Source organism: Empidonax traillii, unplaced genomic scaffold, assembly GCF_003031625.1.
Source record: "Empidonax traillii isolate 1590-97213 ecotype Southwest subspecies unplaced genomic scaffold, ASM303162v1 scaffold1075:size332216, whole genome shotgun sequence".
In the NCBI taxonomy this organism is placed as follows: domain Eukaryota; kingdom Metazoa; phylum Chordata; class Aves; order Passeriformes; family Tyrannidae; genus Empidonax; species Empidonax traillii.
In genome coordinates, this window is record NW_020956268.1 from 233,908 (window position 1) to 250,223 (window position 16,316).

At 35.7% G+C, this 16,316-nt stretch overlaps 1 protein-coding gene across 1 annotated transcript; it reads left to right on the top strand.

Moving 5' to 3' along the window:
* The first annotated feature begins 269 nt into the window (after positions 1–269).
* On the top strand, positions 270–15,376 carry FAM3C (family with sequence similarity 3 member C). The gene is made up of 9 exons (XM_027904682.1): positions 270–330; positions 4,514–4,618; positions 5,756–5,785; positions 6,192–6,315; positions 9,564–9,622; positions 11,179–11,229; positions 11,657–11,741; positions 12,664–12,790; positions 13,736–15,376. The coding sequence occupies exons 1-9, from the start codon at positions 318–320 to the stop codon at positions 13,823–13,825; spliced, it is 684 nt and encodes a 227-aa protein (XP_027760483.1). The 5' UTR covers positions 270–317; the 3' UTR covers positions 13,826–15,376.
* The last annotated feature ends 940 nt before the right edge of the window (positions 15,377–16,316 follow it).

A 16,316-nucleotide genomic window follows, 5' to 3' on the forward strand; every position in this document is an offset into this window, starting at 1 on the left:
GACTGAAAGTTAAACTGAATTTGTACTGGGTTTGATGACATTAATGTTTTTTTCATAACGCTTGTTTCTTGGAGTAACTAGTGAAAGCAAGACATCAGAAATCCATCTTAAATCTTCCCTTTACTGTGAGCGTTAAGAAATAGGGATTCAGAACAATTATCATTAATTTTATTGACTAGAAAATCTATGGGCTTTTCTCTGTTAACTCATCACAAAAATGCTTATTTGTCTGTAATTACAATGATGTGGTGTTGGTTTTTTTCCTGTAGGTGGCTATTTTTAATGCAGTAGTGTCGTTAGCTGGCTGAAGACTAAACATGAGAATAGCAGGTAAGCACATAAACACACTCAGTAAAAATCAGACTTTGGTCACTCGTGTAACAACTGCTTTGGACAATATGAACAAGTTATGACAATAAGATGCTAAAGTTATAGAATCATAGAATACCATGTTGGTAGACACCTCAAGGATCGTCTGATCTGACCTTTCTTGGCAAAAGCACAGTCTAGACAAGATGGCTGTCCTGTGAAAAGGAGGGATTTTCTCAAACACTTAGTGTTTGATTAGTCTGTCAGCACCCCAGGAAAGCCAAGATCATTGTGCCTGCCCAGTCTGTCAGTGTCCTGTTATGGACACCCTTAACTGAACTTCATTTTTGTTTAGGTGGAGCTTGAGTGACTTAGGTCATACATGCTTTCGTTACTGAATGGTGTAGAATTCTCTCGCTTTGCTCTTAAAGAGACAGTCAATAAAATACAGAGCACCAGTAGGGGATTATCATAAAAAATAAAAAACCATTGGGGGGTGGTCATATCTTGGAGGTGGGCAACTTTAGGATGGATGTGTGTGTTAATATTACTGTTAAGCTTTAATGAATAAAGTTGATCTGAGGAGAGAGATTTCACCACAGTTGTTGGTTCAGCAGCAGGACATCTCCTATCTCCCTTGGTTGACAGGTGCTTTGCGGTTTATCAGATGCAAATTGCCACTGAGGTTCGCTCTCTGCAGGGATTTCAACAGCCTGGCCATGGTGTTTCCACTGTTTTTGTATGGAAACTATAGGGTAAAATACAGCTGCTGCTCCATACCATTGTATGGAAACTATATGTATGTATCTATTTGATAGTGAATATAACTTTCTGTAATTTGACCTGCACCCATCTTTCTGCAATGGCCCAGCGCCCTTTCCAACCAAATCTTAAAAATGTCTAACATTGGGGAATCTACCACTTCCATGGGGAGATTATTCCAATGGCTGTTTGTTCGCATTGTGAAAAATTTTTCTTCTATGTCCAATTGGAATCTCCCCCAGAGTAACTTGTACCCATTACCCCTCATGTTTTCCATGTGATTCCTGGTGAAAAGGGAGTCTCCGTCTTCTTTATAGCAACCCTTGAAATACTCAAACATGATACTAAGGTCTCCCCTAAGTCTTCTTTTCTCAAGGCTGAACAAACCCAGCAGTCTCAGACTTGCCTCATCTGACAGGCTTCCCAGTCCTTTGATCGTCTCTGTACTGGACTCTCTCCAGATTGTCCATATCTTTTTTTTTTATTTTTAAGAATGAGGACCAAAACTGAAGACAGTATTACAGGTGTGGCCTGTCAAGTGCTGAGTAGAGCAGGATAATGACTTCTTTCTCTCTCTTTGCTGGTGATGCCCTTGTTAACCCAACCCAGCATCCAGTTGACTTCTTTTCTGCAGCAGCAGCACACAGTTTGCTCATACTGAGCTTGTTGTCCACCAGGATTCCCAGCTCCCTTTCCACAGAACTGCTTTCCAGCTGGGTAGATCCCAGCTTCTTCTTCAGTCCTGGATTATATTTTCTGAGGTGGAAGACCTTGCACTTGTCCTTGTTGGTTCTTGTTAACCCACTCCCGGCTTTATCCAGGTCCTCCCTCAAGGTGTCTCTCCCTCTTGAAGTGCCCACTTCCTCACTCAGTTTGATATCCTCATCAATCTTTGTCAGGGTTCACTTCACTTAGCTGGCATAGCAGGCATTGCTGTTCCATTTTATTGTTGTTTAATGAAACTAATCTTGTAATTTATGATGGTCAAAGAGCAAACAGCTGGTTAAAGTGCAAAGAGCAACTGATTTGCAGTGACTAGTCAAGGTACCATGACTTGACGTATTTCGGCTGCTGTTCCTGTAAGATGATGAAGGAATGAGGAAATGGTCAATGGTTGTTTTTAAGCCGTTTCTTCTCTACCTCACACCCCAACCAGAAGTGCCATGTGCTGTTATAGGTGTCTGTAACTTCCTGAATGGTTACTGGGAGTTTAAAAGTTATAAAAGCCTTTTCATAATGGTAAGTTACTATAGTACAGGGTTTGAGAAACTAGTTTTATTTGACAGAAGGTGTAGCGGTTGTGAAAATAAGATCTTTGTCAATATAATGTTACAAGAAAAACTTATTTTAGACATTTTGCTGCAGTGGAATAGCCTGTGTTGCAATGGAATAGTTTTGAGTTTCTAGTGTGTTGTACTCTTATCAATGGTTGTAGTGTTATTTTGCAGAAGGAGCAACTCTTGCCTCTTTTAGGAGAAATAGATACTATCTTTTCCAAGACCATCTTAACGTTTGAAATTTGTCCTGGTTTTTGTCACTACTCCTGAATTTATTTCATTACCCACAATACGTAGGACTGGGAGCAACCTGCTAAAGTAAAGCTGATAACTGGAAAATGCTGCAATTTTTAGATGGCTTAGTAATTTTCAACTGGAAAATTACTTTCCAAACTTTTTTTTTTTAGATATATTTTCCTTCCATCTAACTACTTTTTTGCTAAAAACCACAGGCAAAGAAGATAATGGCAGTTCATATAGAATGTTTCATCTGTAGCAAACGGGCCAGTTTTGGTTCAAATGCTAAAAGAACCTTCTTGGAGAAAGGAGGGAGTGCTTGCAGTTCAGTTGAAAGGCTCAGGGTATAGAGTGGAGGGGATGGTTAGTCATCAGACTGAGTTCTCATTCATCTCACATACGATATACTGAAACAACATGCTCTCCAAGTGCCACTTGCTAGATGACACATTCCAGAATCTGGTACCATCTTGTTCTTTTTAGGCAGTGTTGCTTTGGAAACCTTTTTCCCCACTTTTTAATGTATGTTGAAATCATGTTTTCTCCAGTGCTTGTGTGGTTCTCTTCCCTTCAAGTGCAGTGAGCTTTAGAGTTCCAGCAAAAATATTTTTAAATTAAGTTTGCATCTGTGTTTTCTTACAACATAGTATGTATGTGCTCACATACAAAAAAAGAAAGACCAACTACAGGCAAAAACCTCTTGTATCTCTTCATCTTTCTTTTCTGTTTTTATCCCCATATCTTTTTTTAGCCTTTTGGAAGGATTGATTAGCCTCTCTCATGCTTCTGAAGGCTGAGTAATCTGTCTATTTTAAGGTTTTCTGAACAGCCCATCACATCAGCAGTCTGAGATGTGCAGAAATACATAAGTTCGTTTTTTTCTGAAGGATTTATTTGGCTGGCAATCTGAGAAATAGAAGCATGCTTTAAGGTTGCTTCTTCTAACCATCATAACTATCCTACAGAGAGATTGGAAGGCAAGATGTTGATCAAATGCCTTCTCACCTAACTTCTACTGTCAGGCAGTATTTTACAATAAGATAAGTGAATGTAAAAATATATTTCCAATTATGCTAAAAATGGCGAGGTTCATGGCAGTGCCCCGTACGTTCAAGTTTCCATTTCAGATGCAAGTTGATGTGGTTGTGTGCTTCCAACTCTTCTCCCGGGAGACAGACTGGCTGCTGGAGAAAGTTTGGCTTTAAAACTTGGAGATACCTAGGGCTTCAATATATTAAAAGGGGGAGGGGAGAGGTAATGCTTTTTCTTACTTTTTAAAATACCTCTTTTGAACCACCACAGTTGCTTTTGAAGGTCATTAATTTAAGTTTGTTGAAAAGTAGGTAAGGATGCTTTTTTCTGGTTGACTGGTGGTTCTGTTTTTTTAATATAATTCTCAGAGCTGACTGACTGTAGCAGCCAAGCTACAATATATTAGCAGATCCCTAATCAGTCTCAGTTTTGGCCGTACATTAAAATAGAGGTAGCTCAATTTGAGGGGAGGTTGGTGGGAAGCACAGTATTTGTGAACAGGGAGGAACCGGGTACTTGTGGCTAAGAACAAGGAAGTGGAATGAGAGAGGTGGGAATTTCACATTTGGACAACAGTCAGGTGGATCAGTCTTTGGTTTCTCCTGGCTTCTGAGCTGAGTTGGTGGACTTTGGTGTCAGGCAAGCATGAAGCAGGAGAAAGCTAAGAGCAGAGTTTGTATTTGGTATAGTAACCTGGTGGACTGGCGCAGTTACATTCTACAGTATAATGTCCATTATTTGCAGATTAATTATATTTAGTAAGTCCCCAAGTGATCATATTGTTTCTGAGTTCCCCATAATGTAATCTGATACACAATTCTCATGTTGCCAGTTTTGGTGAACTAATGTTACCATTTGCAGATAATTTTTTGAAACTTTTCTCTGTTTCCTAACAGGTGCTGCAAAGTTGGTAGTTGTCGTAGCAATATTTTTATTGACGTTTTATGTCATATCTCAAGTGTTTGAAATAAAAATGGATGCTAACTTAGGACACATATTTGGTAAGTGGTGACTTTGTTTTCTCTGTACATCTATTAATATTTACTTGAGCCATAATCAAGAATATCATATTCATTTTGCTTTAAGCTTGACTTAGGCTCTTATACTTAAGAATTCTGTTTATTTTTAATGTGTATACTTGTTATTTTATATGTGTATAATATATAATATGTGTATTAAATTATTTTCTATATGAAATACTTAATATACTCTCTTACTTTAAGTGCATCAGTTTAATGCTTTTGCTTGCCAAGTATGCATAATTTTACCTGCTTTTTTTGTTTACTGGTATTTACATTCTTAGTGTAGAGTTGCAAACTAGGTGACCTGAATGATGTTTCTGGAAATCTGTGCTTTGCCTTACTACTGCTGAAGAAATTCAGAATTTGTTTTGGGTGGGCTTTTTTGCTTCCACTACCATGTTAAGTTGAATGTGCAATAATCAAAACATTTCAGATGTGCCCAGGTTCTACACAAAGAAGGATTAGCAGTTGCAGTGTCTTAAAATTCAGAATCTGTTTTGAGCCAACATTATCTTCAAAGGTGCTTTCTACTACCAAAAAAACATCAAAGAATTTAAGGTACATAGGTAGAGTTCACATTCATCAACTCTGGATTACTACAGTGTGAGCCAACATCTGAACTAGTCAGCAGAGATATCTAATAACCATTGAAGAGACAGAGGTGTCATTAAGTATGTGCATGATGAGGTTGCTTGTCTCTGCCTATCCAAGAAAGGGAGTCACGCATGGCTGGGTTGAAATACCCCTCAGTTGCAGGCTTCCAGTGTGAGGTGGAAGGAACCCCATCCTTGTGAAGCTGTAGGATGGGAATTCATTTCACTTTAGTGCCCACACCTTCATAAATCCTTGGATTTATGTTTTGTGTCTCCATGGATCTTTGTTTTAATCAGAGAGTAAGAAATTAAGCAGTGCTCTAAATGGCTTTCCTGATCACTATCATTCTTCTACTGTTAAAAGTTGTTTTTTATTGGAGCATAGTATCCAGGTGTATTTGATACTTCATTTCAACCAACCTGTTTTTATAGGGGTACAGAAAGATTTTACATTTATAGGATATCTTATAGCAGATGACACTTTATTAGTAACATTTTGTAAAATTTTCCTTTCTCATTTTAGCTAGATCAGCACTGGATGCAGCTGCACGCTGTGAGTATTCATATGCATGGATTACTGCTGTGACTTGTTTTTGCTAGTAACAGAAAGACTGTTGAATTTTGATAGTTAAGGAAGTCTTAATTAGACTTTAAATGCAATCAGAAATCAATTTTCCTCTTTTCCTCATTTTTCCATAATTTCTGGTAAAGTCTCTTTTGTAGTTTTGGCTTGTGGCTTTTGATGACAGTGCCAGAGCAAGCAGCAGGGTGACAACAAGAAGTTAGAATAATGAGGTGCTTCAGAAACCTAGATTATTTTAAGCTGCTATGTGACTACAGATGTGATACCTTTTGCCTTTGCTCTTTTCCTTGAATTCCTTCAGAAAAGTAACTGAAGTTATTTGTCTGTTAGCCTACCTATGGTGTCTCTAAAATCTTGTTTTATTTCCCTTTGAAAGCTACAAAACCTCCAAGATACAAATGTGGGATCTCCAAAGCTTGTCCTGAAAAGCATTTTGCATTCAAAATGTCAAGTGGAGCAGCAAATGTAGTTGGGCCTAAAATTTGTGTAGAGGATAATGTGTAAGTATTTTTATCTGTTGTCTCAAAGTATCTCTTTCCAATACTGTCTTAGATCACTTTGCACATAAAATCAATAGCTTAAATTAGGTTGTTTTGCCAACAGTCTGACCATATGAAAAAATTACATCGCATTATAACTTTATCTCTGAAGCATACTTAATGCTCTGCAGTAAATGCAGAAATGTATGTTATTTTAATACATGCAAGACAGTTTGCACTTTGTTTCATGTTTACAGACTGAAGAGTTAGATAAACTTTTTCAAATCAGATGCACATAGCTTTTAAGTAACTTGTCCTTATGCCTTTAACAGTAATTCAGGGAATTATTGTGTCGTCTTTTTCAAGTCATCTTCTAAACTGTGTTTCCATAGTACCGGTGTCAGAACACATTTTCCACTTCTCTTTAAAGGCTGACTTAAAAAGGGAAAATAGTATTTTAACAACCGGTATTTAACTGTGCTGATAGTAACTAAAGTTAATAAACTTAAAATAATTGTGAAATGAGGAAAAGAACTGCTCGAGGCATGGTTTGGTTTGAAGTCCTCTATTTTTCATAATAATATTTTTGATAGTATTATCAATAATACTGCATCTAGAGCATTTACCTGCATACCTTTCAGTAATCCCTATAGTGGGAATAATATTTATTTTTAGACTGTTTTTTGTTCTTAGGTTATTCCTCCTCATTGTCACCCAGAGTTTGCAGCTTTCTACTAACATTATCTATCTACTCAATATTGGAGGTGATATGTCAGAAAAGACGTGATTTTACTGTTGTCATATTTTTCTAATATCAGTCACACTTAAAGCCTTTGCCTTCCATTTGCATTTAAACTACTTCAGTTTAGCTGTTAATCAGCCCACATTGTGTTAGCACAGAGAAACATGTACAGCAGTTGGTGCTAATGAATAAGCAAATGTCAACACTGCGAACAAAAGAACTCCACGTAATACAGTAAATAGGATATTTAATCCGTAAGACAATAAAACATATTGGTTAACATTTTCCATCACTTTACTCTCTAAAGTAACTGCAAGACTAGTCTCAAATGATATTAAAGTGAAGACTCTTTTTAGCTTTAACTCTGGCATTCCACTGTGAGGCTGACTTAGCTCAAGCTTGCTCTCTTGTGTACGAGTCAGTTTGCAGAGGAGCATCACGGTGTATTTGGGGAGCACGTGCGAAGAAAGCACGAGCTCACCGTGGCGCATGCTAACTACAAGCTGCTAGGTTTTGGTTTCCATTCTTACCAGTGACTTATTTCGTGACCTTGGACAGGCTTATCTAATCTCTTGGCGAGGTATTTTTGTTGGTGTTACAAAACTTGTTACCATCTCATTTTGATTGCTTAATATAGGAAGCTTAATATCTGTGAAGACTTAAGCTGATTCAGTGATTAAAAATTGTGGGAGTGTAAGTAATATTTTTATTTTGGGATTGTAGTGTTATTTTGTTTGAGTTTTTTGACTTTTTTTTTTTTTTTTTGATGTATCGCTTACTGGTTAACTAAGAAGAGATTGTTATTCCTGTCCAAAAAAAAAGTAAAAAGTCTTCTACTGGATATTTTACTGAAGAAAGTGATGAAAAGAAAGTAGTTGTTGGCAAAAGTTCCCTATTCTGTTAGTACTAGTACTAATGTACACTTTAGTGCATAGCTATTGGATTTTAAAGTTCAGTTTCCCTTGGCAAAAATCCTTCTGGTTTGCTTTAGAGGAGGACTTGTCATGTCTGTTTAAATATCCACCAGAAAATTTGATTGATTTTTAGATCATCTCCTGCTTTGCTCATAAGAGGTTTTATTTCTCTTTCAAAAACTTTCATAGCTTGTTGATTGTAGATTCCTGGAAGAATTCTAAAACTGATGAAGGGCTGCCCTCCTGTGAGAAGCTGTTGCACTGCAGCCTGTTACGTTTGTGACGGTGCACAAGCTGTCTCGTGTATAAAGTAGTATATCAGAACTCTGAAAAAAACTTATTTCCTCTTCAGTAGCTGTTTTATTAGAGATATTTTGTGAACTCGTTCCTGCAAAGTTTTTTTTCTGGTTATTTTGTACTCTTCTTCATACTTCCAATACAAAAAAGCAGGGATAAGTTTTTATAATTTGTAAATTATATTTACAGAGTAGGTTTTTCCCTATACATTAAATGTAAGGGTGTTTATGAAAACACTAAAGGTGTTGATACAATTCAGAATGCATGTAATTTCTCAATCTTTAATTATGTAGATATTTTAATGTGAAACAGGAATTTTGCTTTATAGAAGTTCAGTTATAGCCTTGTTCTATATTGGGAGGACATAATCCAAATCAGAAAAAAAAAATACTGGATTCATCTTCAAAATATTATTGTAGTTGCTATTTCATGGGATTTTTAGAAGGGGTGATATTTACTTCTTTACCAGCAACTTGTCCATGCAGTTTTACTTCCTCTATTAAGAAGCTAGTTGCATGATTGTACCACAGTAACCTGATAACAGAATGATGCCCTAAATTTCTTTAATAACTAGTAATTTTTGTATTCATAGTTGCAGGATTTTTTGTTGTCTGAATCCATTGTAACTTTATGGATGTGTGGAATTTCAGTGTCTAGTCACTTCAGTATTAGGTATTTTTGGACTGTTATTTATTTACAGAGAATTTTTGATTAAATTGAAAGGAAGTTCTTATTACTTTTTTATATGAGGAAAGGAGTGTGTTCAGAACTTCACTACCTTCTTGCATTTATGTTCCAGTCTTTATTTCCATATGTTTTTCCTGTTTAGAGTGGATGCTCAGACATGACATGAAAATCTTATTTCTTGATGTGATGCTGTAATAAGTTTAAATGCCTCTATTCAGTTAGCTTTTAAACTCATTAACACATTTTTGTTTATCATGTGTTTACAACAACAACAACAAAAAAACTTAAAATGTTGATTATGTGACTGTGCGAAGCTGCTCAAATTGGTTCAGGCTCTTTAGCTGCAAGGTATTTTTTAAAATAAATTAATAACGCTATTTTTTGTGACATTTTTAATATACAGACATACTTTGAAACGAAGGTGATCAAGCAATCAAATGGAATCAATACAACTGGAGATAGTTGTGTTATTCTCAATTCAGTGGTGCCGTAAGAGCACACGGATTAGTTCAAGGAGAACGTGTGGTCTTTTAATTATGTAACTTCTAGAGTTTGATCCTATTTAAAAAACAAATATTTCACATCAGAAAGTTTTCCTATTAAAAACAAAAATATTTATTTTATTTCAGTTTAATGAGTGGAGTTAAAAATAATGTTGGCAGAGGAATAAATGTCGCCTTGGTCAATGGTAAGTGACATTTCAAGTCAGCAAATTGTCTTCATTTTCTAATTGTTTCTGAAATTTAAGGTGAAAAAATAAGGCATGAGAAAAGGCAAGCAGGAGAGAAAAGGGAGCATTCAGCTTATTTATACTGAGATAATGTCAGATCTTGGCACTGACACCTTTTTGTTACAAAGTAGAAAAACTCAGTGCATTTTTGTTTCTAAAAATGAGCTGCTAAAAAATTAGCAACAGTAGAGTGCTGTGGTGGCATCAGATAAATTCCTAATGCACAGCAGGCTGGAAAAAGACATAAGATGCATCCTACTTCTTTTGCCCTTGTGTGTTGCCACCACTAATAAAACTGTAACCTAATTTCTTCTGTTGCTCTTTTTTCAGTGAAACTTCTTTAACAATTTTGTTACTACATGGAAAGTCTAGCTTACAATTTCCTAGCTTGAATCTGTGTATTTGGTCTATAGCTCTTGTCCCTAAATACGTCACATTGTATAATTTTGTTCAGGGTTCTTGGTTTTCATTAAAACCGAATTTAACTGTGTGTTATTTTGAAAGCTGAATTGAATGTCAGTACAAAGGCAGATTTGCCCTTAAGGTGTAGGAAGCAATTCCCTGTAGCACTGAGATAGCACTTCATCAATTTGCTGTAATACAAATTCACGTTATTTTTGGATTGTACTTACGTTTACATCATCTAAAGCATGACTTGAACAATACTTCCCTAAACCTATGCTGCTTTCCTAAATTGTCTTAATCTGTTCAAAACCAAAATACCTATCTTTGTATTTTATAGCTCCAGTCTTTCTCTGTCTTCCAAACTTTAAATGAATATATACATTAAAAAAGTCTACCTTCCATCAAATACTGCCTTTGTAGACAGCATAATAAAATAAAGGTAATGAGATATACTATATTGTCCACTTTTTTTTCTATCTATTCTGGATGTTTAAATCTACTATCAATTTCCAGTCTATAGCGAAACATGCAGTGTAATTTTAATCTTTCTTACTTTGCATGTGGCGCTAAAAGCAGTCTGTAGCTCTACTGTCTATTTTTGCAAAACCAACTTTAAAAGAGGCAAATACATGTACTGAATACTCTGTATTTGTTTTAGAGGATGTGGATGTTTTATTTTATATTCCACTTGAAGTGAAGAATCATGGAATAATTTGCAAGGAATCATGGAATGATTTGCAAAGAATCATTTGCAAAGAGTCATAGAATGGTCAGGGCTGGAAGGGATCTTAAAGATCACCCAGTTCAAACTGCCCTGCCATGGATAGGGATACTTTGCACTAGACCAAGTTGCTTAAAGCCCCATCCAACATGGCCTTCAACACTTTATGGACCATCTCACTTTTTTTCCTCTTACTTTTTCCTGCACCTTTTCACAAACTACTGTTTAAGGGACAATTTTCATAAAAGTTAAGAGTTACCGTTTATATAGGTCTTCTGCAGCACTTTTTCAGAAAGAGTCAGTAACAGGACTGTTGGGTATGTTTTCTGTAAGATAATTTTGATTATATTCGGTGACACCAAATATTTCTTTTTCTCTTTCCCTCCAGGTAAAACAGGAGAACCATTAGATACTAAGTTCTTTGACATGTGGGGAGGAGGTAGGTGCAGTTATATTGGTCATAGAGAAGCAATAAATGTGCTTTTTTCCCCTTCTCCTTCTCCAGACTTCATTTACTGTGGAGGTTTAACAGGATAGTTGAGGGAGTGCTTTACCTCTACCTTTGTGAGGAGAGTGCAACTTACACAAATAGCTGAGGTGGGAGGAAATGGTATGGTTAATCAAACAGACTTGTTCTCCAGAGTAGTTCTCACTAGTTATGTCTTTATACAATATGTATTAAACCCTTTCTATAAATAAGAGTTCTCTGATGCATTTTAGCTTTCTCTCACTCGGCATCTTTTTTAAATGCTAAGTACATGTAAAAATATTCTTAAAAGTAATATCTTCCCAGAAAGACATTGCAGATGTTTAAGTATAGAGTTGTGGCTTGTTATTAAACAGTTTTGTGTTCTCTTTTTTTTCAGATGTGGCACCATTTATTGAATTTCTGAAGTCTATCCAGGATGGAACAATAGTGTTAATGGCAACATATGATGATGGTGCAACAAAGTATGTAATTGATTTTAAATAGCAAATTTTGCTTTAAACTTTTCAATGCTGGTTTATACTGAAAAAAAATACATTCTTTTTCATGCAATCATTTTTGATAAGGATTTCTTTTACCAAAATGACGAGTTTGAAACTATACTTTCAGTTTATTAGTTTTGTAATGCTGATGGGATTTGGGAACAACAAAGATCAAATTGAAACTAAGCAGATGTATGTACATATTTAGAGGGCTGTTAGGTGTATACTTTTGTGCGAAACAAAAGTAAAGTAGTTATTAAATTAGACCCTTTGCAGAAATACATGAGTGATTGTTTCTGAAGACCCTGTAGGTAACTTAAAGGAAGAAATTAAGAGCTACTATTTGGAGATGTTGCCATGATAACTTATCCTACAGAATTGTTTTCCCTTCCATACTAAAATTATCCTACTTGGACCTACAGGCACTGAACTGTGCTTTGGGGCAGCAGTTTGAATTTTGAATTAACTGACCCAAGCAGACAAGAACTTTTTTACATATATTCAGGTCATTCTTCTAATCTAAAATAGCTTTCACTTTATCTAGACTTCAGCTTGAGCCTGCAAACTATATTTACTTTAAAGGTTGACTTTTTTAGTTGCTTGGAGAATTGCTAACATGACTTGAGATATATGTATAAATTCTCACAGGAGAGGGTTCTTGGCTTTTGTTGGTGTACTAATAGGTTTGTATCCTGGTTCCTTGAGGTTACAGTATGAAAGAGCAGCACTCAATTGCATCAGGTGATGTTAGAACTAGTCTTATCTGATTTTGAAAGATAGATCTTGCCCAATATTTACTGACTTAAACTATATTTAATCAGACTAAAGCTGACTGGTGCACTGAGCAATGAAAGCTCTAAGGGCATATGTTTTATTCACATACTGAACTTCTATTTTGTTCAAGGCTTAACGAGGAAGCACGGAAACTGATTGCTGAACTAGGAAGCACATCAATTACCAACCTTGGCTTCAGAGACAACTGGGTCTTCTGCGGTGGAAAAGGAATTAAGACTAAAAGTCCATTTGAACAGGTCTGTGATTCTTTAACTTACTGGAATTTAACAGCTTGCATTAATAAAGGAGTAGCATGTTTTATAAATGCCATGCATTTATTCAAGAGAACTATCTATTGCAGTAGTGGCACACAGTGTTATTTTTCAAATTTTTTCCTTGAGTAGCCTCCTCCTTTTAAACATAACAAAAAGATTTTTTGGTGACACATACGTAAGAAAAAACCTTACATGGGGTAGATCTTAATATGCCAATAACTAGGTCATTTATCTTTTTAATGAATCAAATTAAACTGAACAATTCCAAACTTACTGCCTAATGCTTGTATTTTAGATGCACTAACAATGATGAACTTCCAACAGATAAGTAGTAGTTAGGGTGTTGGTGTTCCCAGCTGTTAGCTTTGCTCTTTTCCCAAAAACTATTGCTTTTACAGCAAAACTTGTGAAATAGAGTATGTTCCCATGCTTTAGCTGTTAAAATTCAGTATGTGTCAATGTTGCCTTTAATTACTGGTAAAAGCAGCTTTGAACTAGGAGAGGAAGGAAGATGCATTTTCATTTGCCAGCTTTACAAGGGAGTGGAAACCAGTGCAGAAGCAGTGGCAAACTCTTGGAGGCAATAACGTCTTACCTGACTGCAGATTGTTGCTTTGTGGTGGTTCATGCTTTAATGCAGTTGGTCTTTCCTTTGTTGTCTCTCTTCCTAAATAAACATCCATAATAAAATTTAAAAATCTTTTCCTAGTGTGGCTTAACTGTTTTTAGCATACACTTGTCTGAGCAAGTTGGTTTAAGTGGTGAATACTGAGAGATCGTTATATTTGATACAAAGGATAAGAGGTTAATTGTGATGTTTTCTCTTTGTCGATAGCCTGAAAATAAGTAAATGTCTTAAAGCTGTGAGTTAAAGCAAAAGGATAAATGACTTCACATTAACAGCAAATTGATATTTTCCATTTATAGCATATAAAGAATAACAAGGACACAAACAAGTATGAAGGCTGGCCAGAAGTTGTCGAGATGGAAGGCTGTATCCCTCAGAAGCAAGAATAAATGAAAACAAAAGGAAAGGATAAAGAATATGGAAGAAAATGCACTTTCTGCTATTATTAGAGAGAGGGCTATGAAGGCGACTGCACTGTAAATAATATTTTTAAAGCATGCAGCCATCTTGTCAGTGTGTGCATGAGCACTGACATTTTGAATATTGGGATTATTTATTGCTAACACACATAGAAATTCTCTTTGTAAATATGTCCAAAATAAATAAACATCAAGTCATTTCTATGCAGGTTTCTTAAAAGCACAGTATTTAGTTTTGCCTGTGGTAAATAATATCTTATAGATAACTGGCTAATAAATTACATATGTGGACAATAAATTGATCCTGACAAATGTACTGTCTTCTTAACAGTGCAGTGTTGCTGTGACTATGTAAACTTAATGGAATATTGTAGATGTTAGTGATAAATTAATAAGGAGCTTAAATTTTTTTTTTATCCTCTGCCTTTTTAATGGCAGCATCACTTTTTATTAAAGCTATTTGGTTACTCTGATTCCACACGCTCCAAAAATTTTTCTAGTTCCCCGTGAAAACTGAATAATCAGCAAAGGAAGAATACATGATTGTGTAACACAGGTATGCCATGAAAAGCACAATAGAAATTATTTTTTTTACCTTTAGGGGATGAACAAAAGTAACTATATAAATAGTGTGTGTGATATTTAAAACAGGCTTGGAGCAATTTGTACTTAACTTGAAAGTGTTTACTTTATGGAAGAGACTTGGCGTGTTAAACAGCAGTACTGTGACTAATTCGTTCAGTTTTTATTGCAATTCTGGTAGTGCTGCTTAACCATTGATTCTCTATATGGCTATTCAGCCATAGTGGCTGGTCATGCAGTAAATATGTGGAATGGAATATCTTCCTCTTTCAGTTCTAACATCAGAATTAGATTTCACATCCCAAACAGCCTGTTGGAAAGCATTCTGCTTTCTAGTGAGAGTTGTCTCGGAGTACACAATTGTGATCCTTTACCACCCATGTTACTTCTAATGTGAGCTGAGGCAATCTGTTCTTCCAGTGAAATATTAAGAGCATTGTGTCTTGGGTTATGCAAAGTGTTACTTGTAAACTTAACTGACAATGCTTCCTTCATCCTTTTTTTTTAATGGAAAAAAAAAATGAACCAAGTTTAAGTGGCCTTATTCTGTAGCTTATATCAGAGCTGTGAGAAGACCTTGCTTTCTTTGTAAATTTCTGTTCAAGTAGGGCCAGCTTGAACTTTTCCTGAACCTAAGAAAGGTATAACTGACAGTGTCTGTATTCACAAATTAAGGGCTGACACAGAATTGGCTGTAATCTCTTGGGGCTTTGTGTCATGAGTTTTGGTATATTCTGCATAATCTTCAAGCTAGTACTATGGGGCAAAAATCACAAAGGATTTTTCAGGAACCCACACTGAGTTTAACACAGAGGCATTAGAAATACTATTATTGTTGATGTCTTCTGAGACAAACTCTGTGCACTAAAAATTTCAAGCAATATTGAGAATTACCTTGTAAGACAAATAAATAACTTCTGATACCAGAGTAAGACTGGATTCTGAGTTGTTCTCTATGTTTAACTAGCCTGTTAAATAACATGGGTTTCCATGTTAAAACAGCACACCTGACACAGTAAGTGTTTTTGTTAAATCATTCAGACTTTCCTGTATAGGAGGACATGTCAAAAGTTATATGTTTTTTCATCAGTATAAACCCCCCTGTTCTAATGAATGTGAAATTCTATTTCATAACATTAGGCTGTTGTGGAAAACAAGTTGCGTAAGTCCTGGAATTTTTACAGAAATACAGTTTTGTTGGTCTATATGCCACTATTGGCTACGCTACTATCCAGTATAATATCAAAATAATTTTGAAGTTACTTGGCAGGGACTTAAGAGAAAAAAAAATTGGCTGCATTAATAGTTTTCCTGGACTGTTTTTGTCTTCATTTTTTTTGGCCCTTAACGTCAGTGAATATGTCATGTTTTATCAAAATAAAAAGTTCAAATTTCCTCTACAAAATTAAATGGCGAGGAAATTAGACTAAAGGCAGCTCTCTTTTAGCCCTTGTATCTTTTAAATTTGTGCCTTTTTTAGCAATGCAAATTGAGTAAATATATTAATGATTCTCTTAACCTCTTAAAGTTGTACCTGCAACAAATGCTTTAAACAATGGATTTTAAAGCAATAAAATGGTAGGATTATTTTTGTATCTTGATTCTTACTCTTATTCTCTAACCCATGTCCTCACAGCTGTATGGTATCATATTTAATAAGACTTCTGTCACATATATGGAAGTGTTAACTGGAGTGGCCACACAAATGTGGTCTCCTTGCTCTTGTCCACTGTCGTGGTCTGTTGACTTATTGCAGGATCTGGTCATGCCATCTCTGCCTTTGGTGATCAAGTTACAGTATCCTGCTGTTGAGGGGAACTCTCTGAATGTTAAGCAGTGAGACTTCCTGATAATCTACCTACATTTCATTTGAGTTGCC